The sequence below is a fragment of the Hydra vulgaris genome, chromosome 12 (genome assembly GCF_038396675.1).
Source record: "Hydra vulgaris chromosome 12, alternate assembly HydraT2T_AEP".
Classification (NCBI taxonomy): domain Eukaryota; kingdom Metazoa; phylum Cnidaria; class Hydrozoa; order Anthoathecata; family Hydridae; genus Hydra; species Hydra vulgaris.
The window spans coordinates 78,885,152-78,909,904 of record NC_088931.1 but is presented as its reverse complement, the minus strand read 5'-3'; the positions used below and the strand labels follow the sequence as shown (position 1 = coordinate 78,909,904).

At 25.8% G+C, this 24,753-nt stretch overlaps 1 protein-coding gene across 1 annotated transcript in view; it reads left to right on the top strand.

Moving 5' to 3' along the window:
- Nucleotides 1-1,840: 1,840 nt before the first annotated feature.
- The window catches only part of LOC100211959 (protein Jade-1), a 45,949-nt gene continuing 23,036 nt past the window's right edge, over nt 1,841-24,753 (top strand). The window contains exons 1-8 of the mRNA XM_065814567.1: nt 1,841-2,097; nt 11,057-11,111; nt 13,618-13,649; nt 18,679-18,734; nt 21,162-21,278; nt 22,473-22,510; nt 24,047-24,085; nt 24,191-24,330. Of these exons, the coding sequence (XP_065670639.1) occupies nt 2,037-2,097; nt 11,057-11,111; nt 13,618-13,649; nt 18,679-18,734; nt 21,162-21,278; nt 22,473-22,510; nt 24,047-24,085; nt 24,191-24,330 (538 nt within the window). The 5' untranslated portion in view covers nt 1,841-2,036. The remainder of the gene's footprint in view (nt 2,098-11,056; nt 11,112-13,617; nt 13,650-18,678; nt 18,735-21,161; nt 21,279-22,472; nt 22,511-24,046; nt 24,086-24,190; nt 24,331-24,753) is intronic.

Here is a 24,753-nt window from a genome sequence, read left to right as displayed (position 1 = left end):
ACACAATTTTATACGCATAGGTTTACTTTTTGCCCTAAAAAAATACATCGGTTTCGGTTTCATAATGGATGGTGTTCTTCAGGTGTATTTTTTTTAAGAATATTTTTTTTTGCAAAATTGGAAGCAGAAATCGCATATTAAATCATCTTGCCCAAGTCAAGTGACTTGATTAAAAGTTTATGAACTTTTTATTTTAACTTTTATTTCAAATTTTTTTACTTGCAAATTGAAAATTTATGTAAGCAATGAATCATTATGATAACATAAATATAATGACAAAGTATTATAGCTTCATAACTGATAGTTTTGCAATAAATTAGGACTTATAAAACTCTTGCCATCTTGCCCCGATTTCCCCCACTATTCATTCATGCATAGTTATATCGACCGTAACAATATTACTTAGAAAAACGCTTACTCTTTGGCACTAAAAAAAAGTGAAACAAACCCAAGCAAGTCGAAATCTATGTGATATAAAAAAGATACAACCATGCCAAACCGTTGCCTACGAAAATTGAGCACTCAAACTTAGGCACTTTTATGAACTAAACACATTTCAAACTTCACTCTATATGCCTAGATTTAAAAAATAACATGCTTTAAAAAAATATTCTCCATCAATTTAGAGAAACCGTTCTGAAGAGTTACAAACACTTGCTTCCAAATCCATCGATCAATAGTTTGAGCTAACATTACGGCATTGGAAAGTAATGAAAATTACTAAGTACCAAGAAAAGTAATCTTCCTATTTAAACTTACTAGACTTAACTGGCATAATTCAAAAAAAAAAATTTTTTTAATTTTTTTTTGAAAATAAAATGAATAAAATTATTATTATAATATTATATTATTACTATTATATTAGTAATAAATTTGATGTTTTCTATATCTCAAAACGGCAATTAGCAATCTCTTTATTTATAGATTTTAGTATAAAACATAGTTTATTTTATTTTAGACGACGTTCCTGATGACTTCTTGTTCCGGTCATTATTTATTATGAACTTTTATTCATATTTAAAACATGTAAAACAATTCAAAACGTTTAATTATTGACAAAATTAATTAACTAACTTTATAGCTTTATTATTGTGACCTTTCAATTTATCTTTTAACTAAATCTTTACAAATCTTTCCATCATAAAACTGGAGACGAAATCAATGAGTTTGTAGTAAACTCTAACAGCAGTCAAACTAAAATCAAACTCAGATAAGCAATGCTTTTGTTTATCAAAAAACAAACAAACGAAAAAGTTTATAAAACTTAAATAAGCGTCAAGTATAAATAATATTGTTTTTCTAAAGTTTTGCAGAAAAGACTCATTATATCTAAGCCTGATAACGTAGATAAAAGGCTGGACTAGAATCTCTGAAATTGGCCTTGAATGGCGCTTCTTAAGTTTAATATCATAAATGAACCGAAAAAATATGAAATAAAAAAAATCTCGCCTTGGTTTTGGTGCATTTTTAATAGCTGCGCACCATCATTATAAATTAAATTTTTTTAGAAACTAAAATATAAACAAACAAATAAGCAAAAAAATAAAAATTTAAGTTAAAATACTTTAAGTTAACTTTCTTTTAATTAAAATACTACCTGCCTCAACAAAAAACCACAAATGTGCGCTAAGTTAGAATAGTTTTTTTTACTAAAAAAGCCATTTTTTTTATTGAAATCTTTCTGTAACTGTGCTTCTTTTAGATCTAAACCTACATTTTTTTAAATCAGGAAGCCTATCATATAATAAGGCTCTTAGGGTTCTCCCCAATTTACCTAATTCACTAACTCGATAATCTAATTACTCTAGTTCTCTTACCGAACTCAACTTTTGTGGAAAAAATCTGTCAAAGATTTATTTTACTCGATTATCTTTATTGTTGACTAAGCTGGGCAGTACGCACAACAACAAGCAAATATGGCGGGCTTATATATACTTGTTTTTGGGTTGTGTGAAATTTAGTAGTTTTTCTATTCAATCGAGATAAATAACTTTTCCAATAAAGCTATTTAGGTCTAATATAATAATATTATTTTCATGGGTATGATTTCTAAATCAAAAAAAATTGTCAAAGAAAATCGTTTACTGATGGAGGAAGGTATAGTACATAAAATATATAAAAAAATTAAAATGCATATTAGTCTGAAATGTCAAATCAATTCACAAAAATTACAAAATGTTTAGTTTATTGTTTAGGCTAATTTTATAACTCTTACTGATACCGTTTGACTTTTTATTAGAAAAAAAATTAGATTCTTTGAAATGTTATTCAAACATTGTTTAAAAGTCAAATACTGCACATTTTTAACTAAAAATAATGCTCTTATGTTTAAAGGAGAATTTTTATTTAACATATTATTTTGTGCATTATTAAACTGTTAAAGAATTTAAACAAATAAATTAAATTCTAAGTGACATTTGAAAAGACATTTGAACATTTTAAAATGTGCATTATTTCAAATCAACCATCTTACAACTCTTTTTTATTTGAACTGAAGCTGTTTTTATTTGATCCTCATAACTGCCGACATCATATTTTTTATTTATTTTAAACTTTAGCTATTTTACAAACTGTCAATCATAGTGCGAAAATTTTTTTATGTGTATCTTTTACCAGTATATTTAATAATATCTACTCAGAGTGCAATGAAAAACATTTGATTTTTGACAAAAAAACATGTAATTTTCATGAGCTTTACTCTTTTTTAAATTCTCTTTTTTTTTTTTTTTTTTTTTAATAAAGCTAGAACCTTGAGATTTTTTGCATCAATTAGTTTGATTAGATATAGAAAGTAGAATGTTTAACTTGGCTTCTTTTATATATTTTTTATGTCTTAAAACCACTCTTGATAAAAAAACTTGTCGCGGGACACATTTTTTCTAAAGTGGTTTTTGAAGATAAGATTTCCTAAGTACCGAAACATAACAAATTTGTTTGAAAATATACATATAGATTAAAAAAAGGATAAGGAATCTCATAGAATGGGTAACTTTTTTAATATTTATACATAGTTTCTAAATTCTCAGCGTTTAAAAACTTTAAGCTTTGTTTATTTAAAAAAAAAACTTTTTCTAAAAAGGTTCCTTGTGAAAAAAGCAAATATAGCCTTTCTTCTATTCAAATCAAGTATTTATTTATGTTTTAATTTTAATCTTTAAAATAGATATGAGCATAAAAGTTTAGCATGGGGCTTGTTGCTGTTGGTGTTGTTGTTGCTGTTGCTGTTGGTGTTGTTGTTGCTCTTGGTGAATTTCTCAAACCTTTTTTACTAATAATAGTTATCACAATACTATTGGTTTTCTAATCTTGATGAATAACAATATTATTAGTACTTTATACAGGGATACAGAGTCACAAAATAGAAATCGAGGTTTAAAAGTCACATAAAAATTATTTCTTTCTGGTTTATAGTATTCAGGTAACCAAAAATACCTTATGTATAATGGCATCAAGAACTTTATGACTTAATGGCCCCAGGCTTAAAAATTTAGAGCTCCAGGACATCAGAGGCCAGGAGCTTTTTTGTATGTTTTTTTATCTGATTTTTAATTTATTTTCTTGTCTATTCTTGTATTGAATAAAATTACTATAACTGTTCCTTTATTCACAAAAAACTTTTGTTTGTCTAGTTTTCAATTACTGAAACATCAATTGTTTTGATGATCACCTATAATAAAATAGAATTTAAAGAAATAATACTTTAAACTTAAAATTAATTTAGATATTTAAATTTTAAGTATCTAAATATCTAAATTAATTTAGAGACCTTCATTTGAACCATTATGAATGTCTCTAAAAAGTTACTGCCCCCTTTAATTTTGCTCCTATCTGCTATAAAGACCAGATCAAGGAGAGGGCAACCAACCATATTATCCTTTTTATTAAGAAATGACTTATAATTAGTTTCACCCTTCACATAGGCCAGTTGACAGATTAGAGGGGCACTGGTTTCCAGTAACACATTCAACCGTTGATAGTTGAAAAAAAGGGTTATTTAAAAATGCTGGCATTTTTGGTGTGAATTTGACAAGTTTATAATGTTTACAGTTTCAGATAGTTGGGTCTAATGGTCTTATATGCAGTTAATCTTAAATAAAAACAATGTTAGCATTTCAAAATGACTGAAAATTGGACTTTTTAGGTAAGTGGACATTTTGCTTTTAGATATATTTAAGTTCTAAACTGCAACAAGCTGCCTATATTTTGCCCATTTATTGCAGACATTAGTGGCTAATTAGAAAACTTATCTGTAAAGACTTGTGGGTGAATAGAAAAATGATACAGTTAGTTTTATTTTGGCATATTTTAGCAATTTTGGGATTTTTTCCAAAGTTGAAGAGGTCATAATTTTTCTCTAATTTAGTATAAGTTAATTAAAAGCACTTTTTAAAGAGAGAACTATCCAGAAAATAGTTCTGGAAAAAATGATACACTTGTTGAAAGTGAGAAAAAAGTTATACAGCTGTTTTGACCGTTTGTAAATCAAGGGGGGCCACTGTGTCATGTTTCTAAGGCTATAATTTCTGATTTAGTTATAAAGTCTGAAATTTCAAATTTAACCTATCTTTATAATGCACATAACAATATGTAAAAATCAGGAAAATCAGAGATGGTGACCCACAAAGTTTTCTTCAAATTGGTTGAAATATAATGATTTGATCCAATATACAATTTTTTAGGTCTGTTGTCAATCATTTTTTGCTCTTAAACACCTTTTTTACTTTCTAGTAATTTTCAACTTGAGTAAAATAATAGTAAAAAAAAAGGTTTTAGAGATTTTATTCTTTCTACAATTGAAAGTGATTTCCATTGCAGAATCTGACTAATAAGGATGTAAACATTGTGATATCTTTAATTATATTTCAAGTAGAATAGCATTTTGTAGTCGAGGGTTCGATGCGATAGCAAATGATACCAATAGTATCATTTGCTATCGCAACTTGGTTTTTTTTTACAAGAATTTGTATTTTATTTTTCTAAATGATTAGTAATTTGAAATTGTAAATTTATATAATAACTTAGATGCAGGGGAGAGAGGGAAGAAATGGAACTTTAAAAATGTTTCTAGAATAATTTTAATATCTTTTTTATATAATATATGTACTACACCCAACAAGTTTAAAAAAATAAAGCATCATTTCGGGCACTGATTCCATTCCCTAAGATTGACAGCATGTTATAATAAAGTATAAAGTTTACAATATACTTTTTTTGATTATAAAGTGGTTGTGCTATTGGGGTAAATTGAGACAGCCATGAGTTGAAATGGGACAAGCAAGTAATTAACAACATATTGACAAAGATTATAAGTTTAAAACTAAATTCTTAAACCACCTAATCCTCATCAAAATATTCAAGAAGTTTCCACAAAAGTGGTATGGAAGAAATAGGATATTGATTAATTTTCTTTGTCTCTCTTCACCTATTAAAAAATTGTTAATTTGGGGTATTTATCAAAAAGGTGGTTTTTGCCACATGCAGTAAGACAAAGCAATGTTTACTAAATAGACAGGTAAAAATCTCATTGTTTACATTTAATAATGTTAATTGGAGACCTTTTCTGATTGGAACTTTTGAGATGTCCCACTTCTCCCCACTCTTTCCTATATAATTGGCTCTTATAGTATAATAGAAATTCTCAAGGATTGTGTGGTATCGTATCATATCATATTTATCATTTATTGTTTCAAATAGTGTCGCAACATTATTTTAATTAACTGTGTGGTATCATATCATATTTATCATTTATTGTTTCAAATAGTATCGCAACATTATTTTAATTAACTGTGTGGTATCGCTTCTGTAATTTAACTTTTTATCTGGTATTGTTATTTTAATTTAATTTGTGTAGTATTGCTTCTGTATTTTTGTTTTTCATCTGGGATCGTTACTTTAATTAAATCTTATGTGTTATCATAGTTCTCGTCTGGTATAGTCTTTCATTTTGTGTTCATTTAACAACTAAAGTAAACTAATCATCATTTATTTTGCCTCTTATAACATCAATAACTAAAACATTATTAACTAACTAAACCTCTAAAAAGCAATCTCACTTGTATTTTTTTTAATAATAAATTAAAAAGGTGACACTTGAAAAAAATAATTTTTCTTTACAATTTGACCGTGGCAGTTTTGATGTTTTAACAATTTAAATGCTATTAAAAAAATTGTTACATTATAAATAACTTTTAACTGTTGATTTTTAAGTTTTTATTTTACGCAAAGGCTTTAAATAAAATAAAAAAGTATTCATAGTGATTGCTTAAAATAAATGTATTTTGTGTAAATTAACAAATAACTATATTAAAATAGTTATATTTAAATTTTTTTTTGTAGGCATAATTTTTTATGATAAATTTAAATATAATAGTTTGTTTGAAACTATTTTTCCATGTTTTTCTAAAAATCTTTTGAAAAATAATTTTTTAAGTTACTAAAAATTATGAAAAAGTTAAATTAAATCTTCAATTGCAATGGAATGATTTAATTGCTTTATTATTTTTGTTTCTATTTTTACAAAGAATTGTTTGAAACATTTTTTTTTAACTTTACTAACTACCCAGAGCATGAAATAAATAAAAATTGCTATTTTAAATAGACTACGGTAATTTTATTTTTGTGCAACTTCTTGGAAAAAATGTTTACACGATTTAAAAATAATATATATAACACTTTTTAGTATTTTAAATAAAATTTGTTCATTCATTAAACAATCATTAAAGGTAATTTGTAAATGCATTTTGCGCAACTTTAATAAAAGGTTTCAAAAGATAAATTTTTAAGTAATTTATTTTAAACTCAATTAAAAATGTAACAAGAAGAAATTTTCGCTTCAAGTTTGAGTTTTTTGAGTTTTATTTTAGTGCTTCTATATTTTCTTTTTCTTAAGGAATTGTTTTCTTTTTCCATTATTATTATTTTTTTAATTCCTTTTTTTTTCTTCCTAGTTTAAGTTATGCTAGCATTTCTTTTTCAGCGCATTTCTAAAATGTTTAAAAATCATCTAAATGTGTTGTGGTCAAATTGTCAAAAAATAAAATGATTTGAGTGGTCAGCAATAGTGCTCGATTGCACGATATTCCTGTCCAAGCCTGATAGTGTTGATATGTTTAATGAATTGAATTGGCTATCAATCTAACAAATTGTTACAGTAAAAGTTCTTACATTTATACATAATGTTATCAAATTAGAAAATATGTCTGTACTAAAAATTTTGTGGGTTAAAAATATGGATGTGCAAAGTTATTATACAAGAATATCTAAGGACTATCATATTCCTTAACACAATAATAGTATTGGACGGAATTCAAAATACTGCAAAGGAATTAAATAGTATAATAGTTCCTTACCTTTGATGAAAAAATTTCAAAAAAAGAAATTTGGAGAGGAAGTTTTAAAGTAAGTGAAAAAAATTGAATTAGTTTAGTAATAATATATCAACATAAACAATTATATCAACATAATCAACTTAAACAATATATATGTGTGTGTGTGTGTGTGTGTGTGTGTGTGTGTGTGTGTGTGTGTGTGTGTGTGTGTGTGTGTGTGTGTGCGTGTGTGTGTGTGTGTGTGTAATATAAGTAATATAATATATTTAACGGTTTTAAATAACAAGCAATTGCTAACCATATTTAAAAATGATAATAATTGTAGTTATGCTTTTATTTTTTAAACCTATATGTAAAGTTGCTAATCTTTCTTAAAAGAATTCAACACAAACCATATGCTGCACATATAGACCAAAAATAGTTTCAAAATAATAACAAGAGCAATTATCAACTTAGAGTTTAAAATAACTCATGCTAATAACCTATATAAAAATAGTTACTCTAAGACATTTTAACTTATAAGAGATGGTTCAAAACTTCGTTGTACGTAGTTGGCAATATTAACTTTAAATCGAATTTTAAATTTGGAAAATATGCAGTTACAAGAAAAGTTTTTAAAAAATTCAAATTCTGTAATAACTAAATTTTAGACTAAAGAATTTTTAATTTTAGACTTAAAATTTAGACTCATAGTAGAAAAAGTAGTTAATATTATTAATAATATTGTTACTCCTTTATATATTTTTTTAAATATGATTTACTTTTTTCACCAGATCAAATGAATGATTGGTCCTGATTTTTGGTATTGATTTATACATTTTGGATGGTTGGTGAGGCTACTCTCTGCACAATGATTTATAAAAAGAAGTTCAGAGGCATTTTAAATCTAATATGAACTTCAATGGCTATTTAAAAAAAAATTTACAAAGCAACAATAAAAATTCAACATTTCACAATCTGCACAATTGCGTTATCCAGTTCATGAAATATGCAAATAAATACACATTTTGTAAAATGCCCAGTTTCTCAATATGTGTGTAACATCTAGACCATTTCTAAATTTGGGCAGTGCCCAAATTTAGAAACAGTCTAGATGTTACACACCGCCCAAATTTTTCCATCAATAAAATGAATTTTTAATTTACCATGATACCCAATTGCAAATCATTACACCACCACCACCCATTTGATGTTGTTGCTGCGTTATTGGTTCTTCACACAAATCATGAAAATAATAATTCCATCTATACGGCCCATCAAGACAAAATTGTTTTTCATCAGAAAGTACTACTTGTTGCCACTCTTCTTTCCATGTTACATGGTCCTTTGCAAAAGTTATTCGATTGTTTATGTGGTTTGTTATTGTTTATGTGGTTTGTTGTCAAAGGTGGTTTTCGCTGATGTTTTTTGCGTGAAAAGCATTATAATTAACTTGCTGAACTCTACGTAAATTAGCAATCACACCTACTTCTGCAGCAATTTGACCTTTTTCGATAAGTTTGAGAGCACTTTTTTCTTGTCTGGACTCAACGGTGCAGCACGACCCATTATTAATTAATTTATTATTTTATACTTAATAAAAAAAAACCTAAACTAAATTTTTGACAGTTCACAAAAGTTTACAGTTAAATAGTCGTCTTTGGTGTTTACATCAAATAAATATTCTTAATTGCCTACAACTGCGGTTTGCAAATAAAACATTTTTTGTAAAATTGTCTTATAATTTTGTCGCACTAAAAAGACGTTGTTTTTTTTAATAAAATGCGAGTTATGTTAAAAAGAAATTTGTTAAAATGTTGTTTAGTGTTGTAAACCCTTTGCTTTTATTAACAATAAAAATTAGTTTTTAAATATAAATGTATAGTAGAGTTGTATAAATCTTTTTAGGGTGTCTTATTAATATGTCGCACAGTGTATATTATGTTTAAAAAAATCTAAATAAAAGATTAAATTTGTATTTTTTATGCATAGTTAATTCTTATTTATTTTAACTATATAACTTCAACAAAATTTTTTTGAATCTACTAACATAATTTTATTTTAAAAGATTAACACTTCAGAATTTGTGTTCTAGGTTCTCTTATTCTTTTAATTACCAAATGGTTTGATCAGGTCTAAGCTGTGTATCTTTAAAACTACAGCAATACTTAAAACAAGTTTTTTACTTATAGTTTATTAACATGAAATATCTGGCGTAGCCAAACAGATTATTTTATTATCTGGACATTTTTGTAAAACATGGCCAGATACTAGAGTATCTGGGACACCTAATGTAAATAGTAAAAAAATAAAAATAAAAACAATTATGAAAACAAAATGTTTTCATAATTTTTTTAAATAAAAACATTCTGTATGTTTTTAAAAATGTTTTAGTTGATTTTTTGTGCTTTTGTGGTTTTTTAAAAAATGATTAAATTTAATAATTTCTTTTTTGACATAAAGGCAGCAGCAGTATATTTCAGTATGATGTCACACTGCTCATCTAAATCAGCAGTATAAGATATATATTAGGGCAGGTCGATTTTCAACTTTTTTTGGAAAATGGATCTTTGACTAGTTGAGATAAGTGCAATATAATTCCATTAAAAGTATTATGAAAGTTTTAACTTGCACCCATTTTGCACCAATTTTTTTGGAAACAGCTCCAAAAATCTGACAGGGCCCTATATATGTAAAAAAAAAATTTTTTTCAAATATAGTCAACCTGGGTCTTAAAAGATAGGAAATCTTATGCTGATTTCAGAAACATTAGATTTATGGTTTAAAAAAATTTTTTAAACGTATTTTGAAAAAACACCTAGAAAAATTTCTATTTTTCATATTTTCTATTAAAATTCTCAAAAAAGTTTTTTTTTTTTAATATTGTAAAGCCTAGTTTATTGTTTTTTTTTAAATAAAAATAACGTAATGGAATTCAGCATTTGATGGCGATTTTTTCAAAATCAGACTGATACTTTTTAGAGGAATAATTACATTTTCTATAAATAAGAACTTTGAGCTTAAAGACACAAAAAAAGTAAATTTCTGCCAAATGTTTTTTCTTATTTGTTTAGATTTTTGATTTAACAAGAGTTATTTACGCAACCGCGTGTTTATTAACTGAGATGATGCTAGGAGAAAATAAAATTAAATCGTCATTTTATGTCATTTTAGATTTAAAAATTGATTTTTTTTAATAAACCTTATTATAAAAACATGAAATATTATTTAATCAGATATATATCTAAAAGTAAAATAAAAACTTTTTTTCTTTTAAGTTATATGATAAAATTAAAAATGTTTTCTCTCAAAGCATGTTTTTAGCGCTGTTTTTATTTGAAACTTTTTTAAAAACATTGTTTGTATACAATAAAATGCATGAACATTTAGCTTTCCTCAAAAAACTAAGAAATTATACAAAAATTCCTTCAGAGTGATATATTAATTTGCAACAATACACCTGTCTCTACCAGTCCATTAACTCAGTTTCAAAATCGACCTGCCCTAATATATATATATGTGTGTGTGTGTGTGTGTGTGTGGGTGTGTTTGTGTGCGTGTGTATGTGTGTGTTTTTGTCATTATAAGCAATTTTTGTTGGTTTTTTTTTTAAACTTTTTGTAGAATGCTAAAATTATTTTAAGTATACTTACTTGTGCAAACAGAAAAAACTGTAAATAACTGACATTAAAATTTAATAATATGGACTTTTGATACCAGTAATTAAATATGTTTAATTCATTATTTAGACGTCAATTTCCATGAAATTTATAAAAATAGGCAAGAATATGTGGATGAAAAATAGTAAGAAATTTATTTTAAAATTTGTTGGTTTATATTTTTATAATAGTAAAGTTTGTTCTTTTTAAGTTGTCAAAATATTGTTTCTAGTATAATTGCAACTGCATAAGAAAGATAATTTATATCAATAATAATATAAATTTGGTATTTAAAGTCGCAGATGTGTTGAATTAAACACATAATTAGGAATTAGAGAATGTGTTTAAAGTTATTTAGTTGTTCCAAATAAATGTTTATAGATATAAGTATTTATAGTTATAAAAAATAAGTATTTATAGTTATAAATAAAAATAAATATTTATAGATACAGGCAAAGTTCTATTTAGTTATTTTATTTCTTTTTTGAATAAAAGAGTTTTTTTTTTATAAATACATAAACATATATGTATTTTCAAAAATACGAATATTCAAAAATCTCAATAATGCTACACTATCCCAAGTTTCAAGCATAAACCATTACACTTGAATTTGAAAACTTTCAGTGATAAGTTGAGAGGTTCAAGTGACTTTATATTCTTTTATTAAGAATTAAACATAGATGATTGTAATTTTAAAGTCTGTAGGTAGTGCCTGTAAAAGCATTTGTTTTACTAAGACATCAGGATGAAACTAAAATGGTTAAACAAATTTCTACTTGAAAAGCAAACTTAGTTTTTTTTAGTATACATTTTTTTTTTTTTAATTTAATGTTTCAGTTTTTTTCAATATGAATATAACATTAGTTGTGTGTTTGGAATCTTTTTAAGATAATATATTGGGTATTTTCTGTTTAAACAAATTTTTAAATTTGTAAATAAATTTTAAGTTTGTTTTAATAAATGCGGGGGTTGAAATAGGTGTTGGATATCAAAACCCCTTAAACCATCTTTGAGACCCATCTGAGGGGGGCAACCAACTATTGATAATTTTTTCAGACAAAATGTATAATGCTTGGTTGCCCTCCCCTAGCAGGTTGTAAAAATAGTCCAAGTTGTGTTGATGTCTGGCACTTATTTTGACTCTTTGACTGTTAATGTAATAATTGTTATAGCAACCTAGAAGAATTGTTAAATAAATGATAATAAAGCAATGTAACCTCAAAAAGAAAAAAAAGAAAAAAAATTGTATTCAAAAATTAATTTTTGTCAAATACCAAAATGATTTATTTCTAAAAGCATGACAAAATAATACTCTTAAATCAGAATGGCCCAATTTTGAATTTGAGTGTTCATAATTTATGACAAAGTTATTTTTTGAATAAAAAATAAATATTCATTAAACAAGAAAGTCTTTTTTGTTAAAGTCACATTTTATCCTCGCTCATCTTGCCTCATTTTGCAAAGCTCAAAAGCAAGTTTGCTTTTGTGCTTTGCAAAATGTTACAAAAGTTGATATAAAAATGGTATATCAGATATTATTTACAACTTTTTCGACACCTAGTAACTAAATTTTTACTTAATTGCTGCTTTAATTGATATAAGTACTAAGTGCTTGTCATGCTTAACTAAAAAAAGGTTTTGTTTTACAAAATAATACTTTAATTGCTAACAATTGTCAAATATCACTAATTTCAAACTTCAATTCAAGCACAGATGGTTAAAAAATTAGTGTCAATCTAAATTATTCAATCGACAATTACATTTTTTGAAACATTAGTTACTCAATCAATCAATAATAATCAATCAATAATTTATTTCTGAAATAAGATTTTACATTCAAGGATGTTTACAAAAAGTAAATTTACTAATATAAAGTAAACACCTGCTAATGTTAATAATATCTAGTTCACATAAATATAATTCTAATTTTCATAATATATAATAAAAATAATAAACTTTATAACATAAAAATAACAGTGTTAATAATAATTTTATAACATAAAAATAACGGTGTTAATAATACTACTACTGATAATGATAATAATAATAACAATAATAATAATAATAATAACAATAATAATAACAACAACAATAATAATAATTATTATAATAACAATAATAATAATAGTAATAATAACAATAATAATAATAATAACAATAATAACAATATTAATATTAGTAGTAATAGTTAAAAGTAGTTAATGATAGTAATGTAAATATTTATAAAAATAACAATAAGCAATAATAATGACAACAAAATATATAATAGAAATTAAAAAAAAAAAAAAAAAAAATACTAAAGACAACAAAAATTGATTATAGAAATTATAAACATTAACTATATTTTAACTAGTAACTATATAGTTACTGAAAAAAACCTGATTTATTAACCAGATATTTTTAAAGAAAAAAATTACCTGCTGCTTCCAACAACAACAAAAAAAATTTTAAAAGAGGAGGGAGGAATAGCGAAAAAAAAAGATGGCTTTTGCCTATATCTTGATAAATATTTTTTGAATATTGAACACAAATTGTCAAACTGATATGGGGTTACTTTTTATTTGGTCTAAAGTATGGGCTTATACAATTAACTGCACTTTGTTTCATTTAAATTTCTTTTTGTTTTTTATAATTTTTTATTTTTTAAACAGTATTACACGTTCCTATTTCAAAGAAGATAAAGGTATGATTTTTTAGTTCTTTTTTTTTGTTACTTTTTATTAATTAAATAAGAATTTTTTTTATTGCTGTTTTTTTATTTGTTCTTGAAGTTTGTTAGAAAGCTTAGAAATTATTAGGAATTTTTAAACTTTTAAATAATTTTTTTTAATAAATCACCCAAATACATGAAAATACATTAACTTACGTTAATGCATGAAAACCCTGTTACCGCGCTAAACATTTTTAGTTTAGTGTGGTACTATCAGTGACATTTAAAAAAAATATTGTCTGTTTAGTAATTCTGGTATATATGCAGTCCTGGATTTACCTATAGGCCGACTAGGCTGCGGCCTAGGGCCCCATGATTTTTAGGGGCACCAAAATTGAAGTGAAAAATATTTAAATTTGCTAAGTAAAGAATAAAATTATCAAGGTTTATGGGAACATCTTTCTGAAGACAATATTTCGTTTTCTAAAGTACCTTTTTTTTTTTTTAAAGAAAGTTCTAGATATAGAGAAGTTTTTTAAAAAATTGATGATTGTGCCCCTCCACTTTGAAACCCGTGTCATCAGCTATGGTACAGTGCCTATAAATCGCTCTATTGAAACAGAACAATCAGTTCCAGAAAAAGATCATCAGTCGCAAGAAGTCACGCATTCTCCTGAATTATTCACTGACAGCTGTAACTAAAACATCAACAGAAAAAATGACATTAGCTTATGGGAATATCTTTCTGAAGACGATATTTCGTTTTGGATTTCAAAAGGACCAAAAACTATTTAGAACTTTGATAATGGTTTCCATGAATCAAAACAGTTTTACAAGGATCACGATTGCTTTTGTTAAAAATATTTTTTCAAAGAGCAAATGGTGAAAAATATGATCGTGAATGGTTGATTTACTCGCCAGCTAAAGATAATCTTTACTGCTTTGTATGCAAGGTTCTTAAGATTTCCTGTTTTTTTGCTACAACTGGTTTGAGAGACTGGAAAAATGCTGTTTCACTTTTAAAAATCCACAAAATATCTACACAACACAGAGAAGTCTTAAAGGCTTATTTAATTTGAAGAAGACAACAAACTTGAAGAAAAAAATCAAGCATTTAGAGGATCCCAAGGAAATGTTTGAAGAACAAAGTAATGAAACTTTCTTTGGGCTTCTTGAACTGAGTGCAAAATTTGATCCATTTCTAACAGAACACATTACACAATACGGTCAAATTGGTTCAGAAAAAACTTCATAATTTTTGAAGACAGTTTGCTAGGAATTGGTTTCTTTAATGGCAAAAAATGTTCTGAAAGCTATCGTGACAGATATAAAAGTTTAAAAATAATTGGAATTTCAGTAGATTTTATGCCTGACTTATCTCATCATGATCAACTTTGTGTTGTTCTAAAATACATGCATGAAAAAACTCATGAACCAATTGAACGATTCTTACAGTTTATACAAATTGAAAGTCATACCGGATCAAACTTAGCCAAAATTACAGTGAATTTCTTGAATAAAATTGGAATAAACTTTTCAGACTGCAGATCTCAGTCATACGATAACTCTTAATAATGCTCATATTCAGTGAAAGTAATCAAGCTTTGTTTTAAAAGTATTTTGAGTTCCTTCACGGATATTTTGGAGGATCAAAATTTTGAATTAACTGCTAGAGCACAGAATATTGTATCAAAAGTGAAAAAATTTGAATTTGCAGCACATACAGCTTTCTGGGTCAAAAGCTTTACAAGATCCAAAAATAACAATAAAAATTAAATTGATCAAAAGTTTTTTGAGATCAAATATGAATCAAAAAATTTTGAATAATTTATAAATATTATTTAGCAATGCAGATTTTATAAAACTTATTGATATGGGTTCTCTAATCAACAAATTTTAAGAAAAAAAGGAAAAAAATTCTACAAGTAAAAATTTGTTAAATTTACTCTTATGTTGAAATGTTACTTATTTTCTAGTTTGTTTTGTATTTATAAAATCTACTTCCATATATGTGTACAGTATGATACTATCAGTATACTTAGGCAATTTGTTTTTTATGTAGTAAAATGAAAAATTGACATTAGAAAATTCTACACATTATTGAAAAAGGGCCCCAAAAAGCAATTTGGCCCAAATTTTATTTTATCCCAGTAGAATATACAGTACAATCTCTCTAATTTGAATCTCCTTAATTCGAAAACCTCTATAATTCGACAAAATGTAAAGTCACAGTGAAATGCGCTTAAGAAACTTTTTTGTTTAACTTTCTATAATTTGAATCTCTATAATTCGAAAACCTCAACAATTCGAATGGATTTTTCAGACCTGTCAGTAAGATTCTCTCTGTAATTCAAACTTTTGAAATTTTTGTTGTATAAAAAGCTTGTTAACCAACAAACTCTTTTTTCAAATTTCGAATGTTTTGATTTTTTGTTAAACAATTAGCATGAATTATCTCCTTGTGTTTAAAAAAAATCATGGCATCAAAAAGACTGCATAAAGAAAACAATTTAAAGCTAAAATACGAAGCTCTACTGGAATTGGACAAAGGAAAAACAAATAAAGAGGTTTCGAAAATCTTTGATATTCCACCAAACACTCTTTTTGCCTGGAAAAAGAATAAAGATAAAATCTTTGACGCTTTTCATCAAGGAAATTTGGCTAAACGGGTGAAAGTTGATACGTATTATCAAGTCAACAAAGCTGTACTTAAATGGTTCAAATGAATGAGAACTAATAATGTCCCTATCAGTGGTTTGCTGGTAAAAGAAAAAGCTTTATATTTTGCAAAAGAGTTAATCTTCGAAAATTTTCAAGCTTCGGATGGATGGCTAGACAAATTTAAGAAAAAGTAAATTAATTTCTCATTTTATTCTCTCCAATTTTTATAATTAATGACTTTACAATATATGATTATTCTACAGTTTTTGCTTTAATTGCTTTAAAAAAATTAATAAATATTTTCCAGAATTAGACATTCTGGAAACTTGCAAAGACCTTGAAGTTAAATTCAAACGTACGTATCGCACCTTTAAGTTACATCAAAGTAATTATAATTTTTTTTTGTAGATATGGTATATCTTTCAAAACCATTTCTGGAGAGGCAAAGTCTGTTAACGATCAGATGATCGCTCCATGGCTGAAAACAAACTGCCTACAATTCTCTCTTGATACTCACTTGTAAATATTTTTAATGCCTATGAATTCGGTCTTTTTTACCAATGTTTTGACAAAAGTTTACATTTAAAAAAGGGCAAGCATAGTAAAGTTAGCCTGACTGGGATGGCCGCATGTAATGTTAAAGGAAAAAGACTTTTAATGTTTGTAATTAGAAAATCGAAGTCTCCTAGATGTTTTAAAGGTGAGAAAAATATTCCTTGTCGCTATTGGGCCCAACGAAAAAGTTGGATGTCGGCAGAATTATTTGAGTAGTGAGTTAAAGAAGTTGACCTAAAGTTTAGTTTTCAGAAAAGGAAAATTGTTTTAATTGTAGATTTTAATTGTTCTGCCCATCCTAACGTGCAGAAACTTGATTGGGTGGAGCTTATCTTTCTTCCACCAAATACAACTTCAATCACCCAACTTATGGATCAAGGAGTTATCTGATCTCTTAAAGCCAAATATTTTTTTCACTTACAGTGAAAAAGCAAATTGCTGCCTTAGAAAAAGAGAACAAGATGCTTAAGTTTTCTATCTTAACTGCTATGTTTATGCTAACAAAAGCAGGAATTCCATTCCAGATCAAACCTTCATAAATTGTTTCAAAAAATCAGGAATATCATTAGAAGCAGCGGAAAAGCATGTAAATGATGATAACAACCTTTTCTGTGGCTTAGATCTAGACAAGACTGTAATGAAAAACTTAGGAGATGATCTCGAATTGTCAAAAACAAAATTCAATGCAGATTTTAACCTCACGGCCGACAAGTTAGTAGACATAGATTTTGATATTTGCATTGCCAACAAATCATCAGATGAGGACATCATTGCAGAAGTTTCTGAGCATGATGCTATTGAAACTGAAGAGGAATCCGATGATGAGTGCGTTGGTGTTTCTGACAATGCTACAAAACCAAGTCTAAACGAAGCGATGCAAGCTGTCACTGTACTCGAGAATTACAGTCTTTATTCTAACTTTGGAGATGATTTGACGAAGGCTCTTGAAGACATAAGTTGTGTCATTGAAATATATTTAAAAGCCTCAAAAAGAAAATCTACAATTACTGACTTTTTTTTAAAAATGTAAAAGTTTAAATCACATAATATATATTGCATTTAGGCCTAAGAATCACTATTAGTTTGTTTGTTTCATTTCTATTCGTTACTTTGACCAGAATATTTGAAAAAAAGTCAACTTTCTATAATTCGAAAGTCTCTCTAATTCAACCTTTTTTTTTCCCTGTTAAGTTCGAATTTGAGAGATTGTTCTGTATTATCTTTTAAAAGAAATCTCTTTTCTTTTATATGGATATTTAATTTACTAATTGTAGGTAAACAGTTGTTTATTTAGTTGCAACAATCATTTTTACACATATTCTTATTAGTTTAGCAAATTAAAATGATTTAGCTTGGTTTCTTTTTACAAAAATAAAAAAATATTTTTTAATGTAAAGTATGTGCAGTAAAGTTTCCTAATTAATTATTTTGATCGATTCGATTGGTTAATAGCTGCAACTTTTTTCATAATTTTTTTAAACTCCAGTATTCTGATAATGAATTACTTAACATCCACAAAAGACTGTTGTGTAGAGCTTGCTGAAAAAAAATGTAGAATTTGCAAATTTATATATATATATATATATATATATATATATATATATATATATATATATATATATATATATATATATATATATATATATATATATATATATATATATATATATATATGAAACCTGTGTTGTATAGACTACTCATAGTTATAGGATTATAAAAAAAACTTTCAAATGAAGTTTTTACAGTAATTTTTAAAAAGCATGATCATTTTACAGTTTATTTAGCATTCATTTGAGGGTTGGAAGTTGTCCTTTTATTTAAAAACTTTTTAATATTTATAATTTAGAAGTAGACCAACTTCTTGGAAAACAGAAAAGTGATAATGAGAAGAAGCCTGCTGAGGTACTTACATGCAGTTATTAAATATTGTTTTGATATTTTTATTTTTTGTTTTTTTTTAGTTTTCATAAATGCAAAAAAGGTTTATCACTATGTTAAAAAACATATCATAATATAATGACTATTATACTTTCCTTACAAATGTTAAATAATACAAATATAGCAGAATTATACAAATATGCTTTTCTTGCAAGAAAAGTAATATTGAGTCTTGAATGAACTTTTTAGATAACTTTTAATGTATGGAAACAATAAATTGTGTGAAGTTGTAAATTGTTTGAAGCTGTAAGTTAGATGAATCAGGATAATTAAGTTAAGAAGTTAAAAATACAAAGATGTAAAAAAAATTAAAAGTTCAAACACATTTTGAAGATACAGAAACAAGCATTGTAAAACTGATCTAGTTAAATTAAAATCACAACTGAAGAAATTGTTTTAGGTTCATGAGATGATTCAAAAAAATGACTATTGTATATGTTTAAAATGACGTTTATAGTTATATGTTTAAAGTGAGCATGATAGTGCGTGGTGTTGTACTAGATTTAAAAAAAAAAAAATGATGTTTACATAATGATAATTCTTATTATATTTAATGATGAGTACAACATTAATATATATAATGACAAACACATGTAATGAAAGACACATTTAATGAGTAAAATTGAGCACAATTAATTATAAATAAAATATAACCAGCAAAATGAATATTTTATAATAAAACTGGACAAAAAGTACTCATGTAAAAAAAAAAAATTTATTAAATTATTTTTTAATTTGGGTTGAAAAAACTTTTTTTGTGCATTATATGACATTATAATATTATAGGGTGGCAACTAGTCATGGAAATGTCATGAAATGTCATTTGGTCATGGAAAAGTCATTAAATTCTTAAATTTTCATAAAAGTTCATAGAAAATAGGACTTTTTAAATTGATCATTTTTTCTTACTCTAGTCATATTTTTAGGCTATTTGCAAAGTAAAGTAAAAATATGCTGAGTCTAAGACTTTATCTACCTTTTCAAAAAAGATATTGTTGCAGTGTAAGTTATAGAATGTTATTTTATTGTGTTCAAACAGAAAATAATAAAGAAAACATTTTTAATTTAGTTAATTATAGTTTTAATTTTTCATGTTTGTGTTTATAGTATATTATCTATTATTTCTGTAATGCAGCTAATTTTTTTTAATTAAATGTTTCTAATTTTACTAGCTGTTCAATAATGGTTTGCTTTTCTTTTTGTCAAAATGGTTTTAATCAACAAAAATATGAATTAGAATATTCTTCTTAAATGCTAAAGCATTTAATTTTCTTTTTTAGTAAATACAATAAGGTAACAATAGAGTAATAATACACAATTAAATTTCTTTCTTTCTCTTTCTTACACTGTTAATTTCTTTAGTAATTTTCTTTTTTATACTTTCTAATTAGAAATAGTTTACATTATTATTTCATCTGACCGCACATATGAATGAGCTAATTTGCAACATTGTTATAGTTCATTAGTGGTTGAAAAATTGTGAACATCCTATTTTGTTGAAGTTATGTTGTCATAAACAATAAGCTGACTAATCAAAGAGTTTTGTTGCATGTTCTCAATTAAAAGCTCTTTGTTAACACTAAAACCTCACTCAACAGTGAACTGGCTATTAGATAAAGTGAAAACAACGATACAGATTTTTCCTAATGATTCAAAATATTTGTTCCCATTCAAATAATAAAATATTAAAAAATTGTCAAGATGCATTGGCATTTGAACTGGCTGAACTCTTTCTTATTGACTGTTACAACAAATTTTGTAAAATCTTCAAACTGATCTTTGGCAGAGTGTTTAGGCCAGTTATGCTATCGTTATGCAACTTTTCCACCTGCCAAAATGATAGACATGCTGCATTTTGTACTGCATTAGACATGCTGCATTTTGTAAATGCAGCATGTCTATCCATGTAAAAGCATGTAACCATTGGAGAATGGTTTTCAAATGCCATCAAATAATTTTTCAAACACCGTGCAAAACATCTGTAAGGAACTCCTTTAGGTTGTTTATATAATGACTTATTAGTACAATTTACACTTGGGTTTTTTTGATTTTGCTAAGTTTTCCCCAGTTTAAAAAACCTTACCTCCATTTCCCCAAATATTATTGGCTTTATTGGCTGATTCATTCTAAATCCAGCGTTTAGGATATAATCTAATAGCATCTAATAGAAAAAGTAAATTGTAAATAAATAATGACAACTATCTTTTTTAAGGCACAATCCCTGTTGTGTTTTACAATAAGAAGTAGAGCTGAAAAGAAAATGATATAATTAAGCTAATTCTACAAGAAAATGATATAAATAAGCTAATTCTGTAAGAAATAAAGCACAGTTTGCTAGATTATTAGCTGTTGAAAATTTAATTTATGTTTTGTATAAAACAAATAATTTAGGTTTTTCGAACAGATTTTATAACTGCAATGAAAATTCCAGATTCTCAACAACTTCCATCTGGTCAAACAATCATTTTAACTGATACATGGAAACAAGAGTGGGAAAAAGGTGTTCAGGTAATTGAATTCTTTTTAATACTTAAGATTTACATGAATGCATTTTTCACAAAGTTTATTTAAATTTAATGATTTGATGAATTTTAAAAGTACAGGTTGTTTTATCTACTACAAATTATGTGATAGCTAAATAACTTTTTTTTGTATAGTTGTGAATATTTTTAAAAAGTTACATATTTAGTGATTTTAGCTCTGTAAGAATTTAAATTAAGATTAAAAAGAAATGTTTTTTATTTTAAATTTTTTTCTAAAACCATCATTAATTCTCATAATAATGAGATTTTATATCTGGTTAGTTTGTCTGACACTTACTTTCATTTTCAGACTATTAAATTTTATCAATTTAAAGAAGCAAAACCATTATTTATTTTTTTATTAAACCATTATTTATTGTTTCCTGTTTATTCCTCTTTTTTTTTTTTCTCCATCCATATTTTGTTCTTGTTTGCTTTGTTACTTTTTATTTGCTCAATTCAAATTTTTTCCTCGTTCGTGTTTTTGCTTTGCTTTGTTGGTTTTTCTTCCTTTGCATTTTTATTATTATTTTTTTTTTCGATTTTGCAAAAATATTAAATACGTTGCAGAGTTCATATTAACAACACCGTATTATTTTAGTGAGGAACAGGGCAAACAAATGTGATAAATAAAACTTTTAATAAAGTAAGTAACATAACAAAAGTTATTTTGGTGAAAAATTTTTGGTATTACAAAATTTACAAAATTGTGCAACTTTTAGTTCTGTACAAGAATGCTGGTACCATTCCTTCACAAGTCTTTTTTTGTAAAGTTACGTTCAGAAAATCTATCTACATATCTATGTAACTATGTATCTACATATCTATGTAACTTATATGCGGTAGTGGTGTAGTGGTAAAGCGCTCGCTTCATATGCGGGAGGTTCCGAGTTCGATCCCCACCACGTCCCTGGTAGTACCGCGCTCAACTTGTTTCTCCGCGCAGCGGCCTTGTTTGTCAAGGTTTGTGTTTCGGAGTTATAGAGTTGAGAGAGGGTTATAACCACTATTAAGTAACCTCCTCATCTGTAGTGGCTTTATCGGCCTTGAGGAGGTGAATAAAAAAAAAAAAAAAAAAAAAAAAAAAAAAAACTTTAAAAATCTATCTATGTAACTTAATTTTTTTTTTTTTTCAAGTTGCGTTACTCTACTTACACACAATATATTTTCTAATTTTCAGGTTCCAGTTGGCGAGACACCATTAAAACCAATTGTTAGGTAAAATATATTTTATTTTATTACTATACATTATATACTTTTGATATTGTGTAAAATATATATATTTAATATTGTTAATAATTAATATTGTAATAATTATTACTTTTAATATATTTAATTGTTAGTAATTTTAGTTATTTATTTTGATTTCAATATATTATCTTGTACCTAAAATCATTATTTAGTTTCATGTTATTTAATACATTAAGTTGCATTTAGTTTAATCATTATCACAGCTAATAATCTAGTAAATAGTGCTTTATTTCTTACAGAGTTTGCTTATTTATATCAGTTTAAGTTACATTTGTACATATAGAATTTTAAATAAAAACATCCGATTCCTTTAAACATTGAACTATTGTACATTTAATCAAAACACTAAACTGTTGTACTTTTAATAAAACATAGAACTGTTGTACTTTTAATAAAACATAGAACTGTTGTACTTTTAATAAAACATAGAACTGTTGTACTTTTAATAAAAACATAGAATTGTTGTACTTTTAATAAAACATAGAACTGTTGTACTTTTAATAAAAACACTAAACTGTTGTACTTTTAACAAAACATAGAATTGTTGTACTTTTAATAAAAACATAGAACTGTTGTACTTTTAATAAAACATAGAATTTTTGTACTTTTAATAAAAACATAGAATTTTTGTACTTTTAATAAAACATAGAGCTGTTGTACTTTTAATAAAAACACTAAACTGTTGTACTTTTAACAAAACATAGAACTGTTGTACTTTTAATAAAACATAGAACTGTTGTACTTTTAATAAAACATAGAACTGTTGTACTTTTAATAAAAACATAGAATTGTTGTACTTTTAATAAAACATAGAACTGTTGTACTTTTAATAAAAACACTAAACTGTTGTACTTTTAACAAAACATAGAACTGTTGTACTTTTAATAAAACATAGAACTGTTGTACTTTTAATAAAAACATAGAATTTTTGAACTTTTAATAAAACATAGAGCTGTTGTACTTTTAACAAAACATAGAACTGTTATACTTTTAATAAAGCATAGAATTGTTGTACTTTTAATAAAACAAAATTGTTGTACTTTTAACAAAACATAGAACTGTTGTACTTTTAATTAAAACATTGATTTATTATAAAAACATTAAACTGTTGAAAGGCATTGTAATAAGTCGCATTCATTTGCATTTTTACAAAAAAAAAAAAATAATAATAATGGTTGCACACTATACAAAATATATATTAAGATAATATGGAAATTTTATTGTTATTTTTTATTTATTGTTGAGTAGTTAATTTACTCATTTTTTAATTAACTGAATTCTAAGAATAATGAAGACAAACATAAATGAACAAGTGAATGAAACAAAACTGTTGTTGTTTATTTATAAAAAAACAAAAACACAATTTTTGTTATATCTTTAGCCTTTTAAAAATATTAATATTAATTGGTCTACATAAAAGACTGATAAACTTCAAAAATGCTATTCATTGATAGGTTAGAAGACTTTGTTAGTAGGAAGCTTTAAAACTCTTTTATTTTTTAGACACCTTCCTTCTTCTACAACAAAAGATTTTTTTATCTTGTAAGTAGAATGTTTTATTGAATACTAAAGGTGAATTAATTAAAGTTGAATTAATTAAAGTTGTGATATTAGATAATATATTATCGCTAATATATATATTTTTAGACCTGTTGAAAGAATTACATTTGATGAAGAAAAATATCTAAAGGCCATAGATCGAAGTTCTACTTCCTGCAGCTATGATCTTGATGACATGGATGTTAATTGGCTTGATTCAGTTAAAAAATTGAGGACTTTAAAGAAAGGTAAAATTAACTAATGTAAAAAGATGAAGACAAATCATAATACTTGAACAATTTATATATTAGTATATTATATAGTTTTAAATAATTTCTCAGTCAATAATTTTTGTGTTCATATATTGCCATATAAATATTAAAGCAAATTGATATATTTCTCAAAATTAAGTAATTGTCACACTTTTGTATTCTTTTTTTTTTTTAATATTTATCTCTTCAAGGCCAACAGAATCACTTCAGTTGAGGACACTTTTTTTTTTTAATGTGTTAAGTCTCTCAAATCTATAGCTTTGTATTATAAGCAAGATTTCTGCATGGCGATGTATGTTGAACAAGATAGTAACAAGAATATGGTGGGGGTCTAATATAAAATTTTACATATTCAAACAATTTTATAATTATTAAAATATAATAAGTTTTTTTATGTTG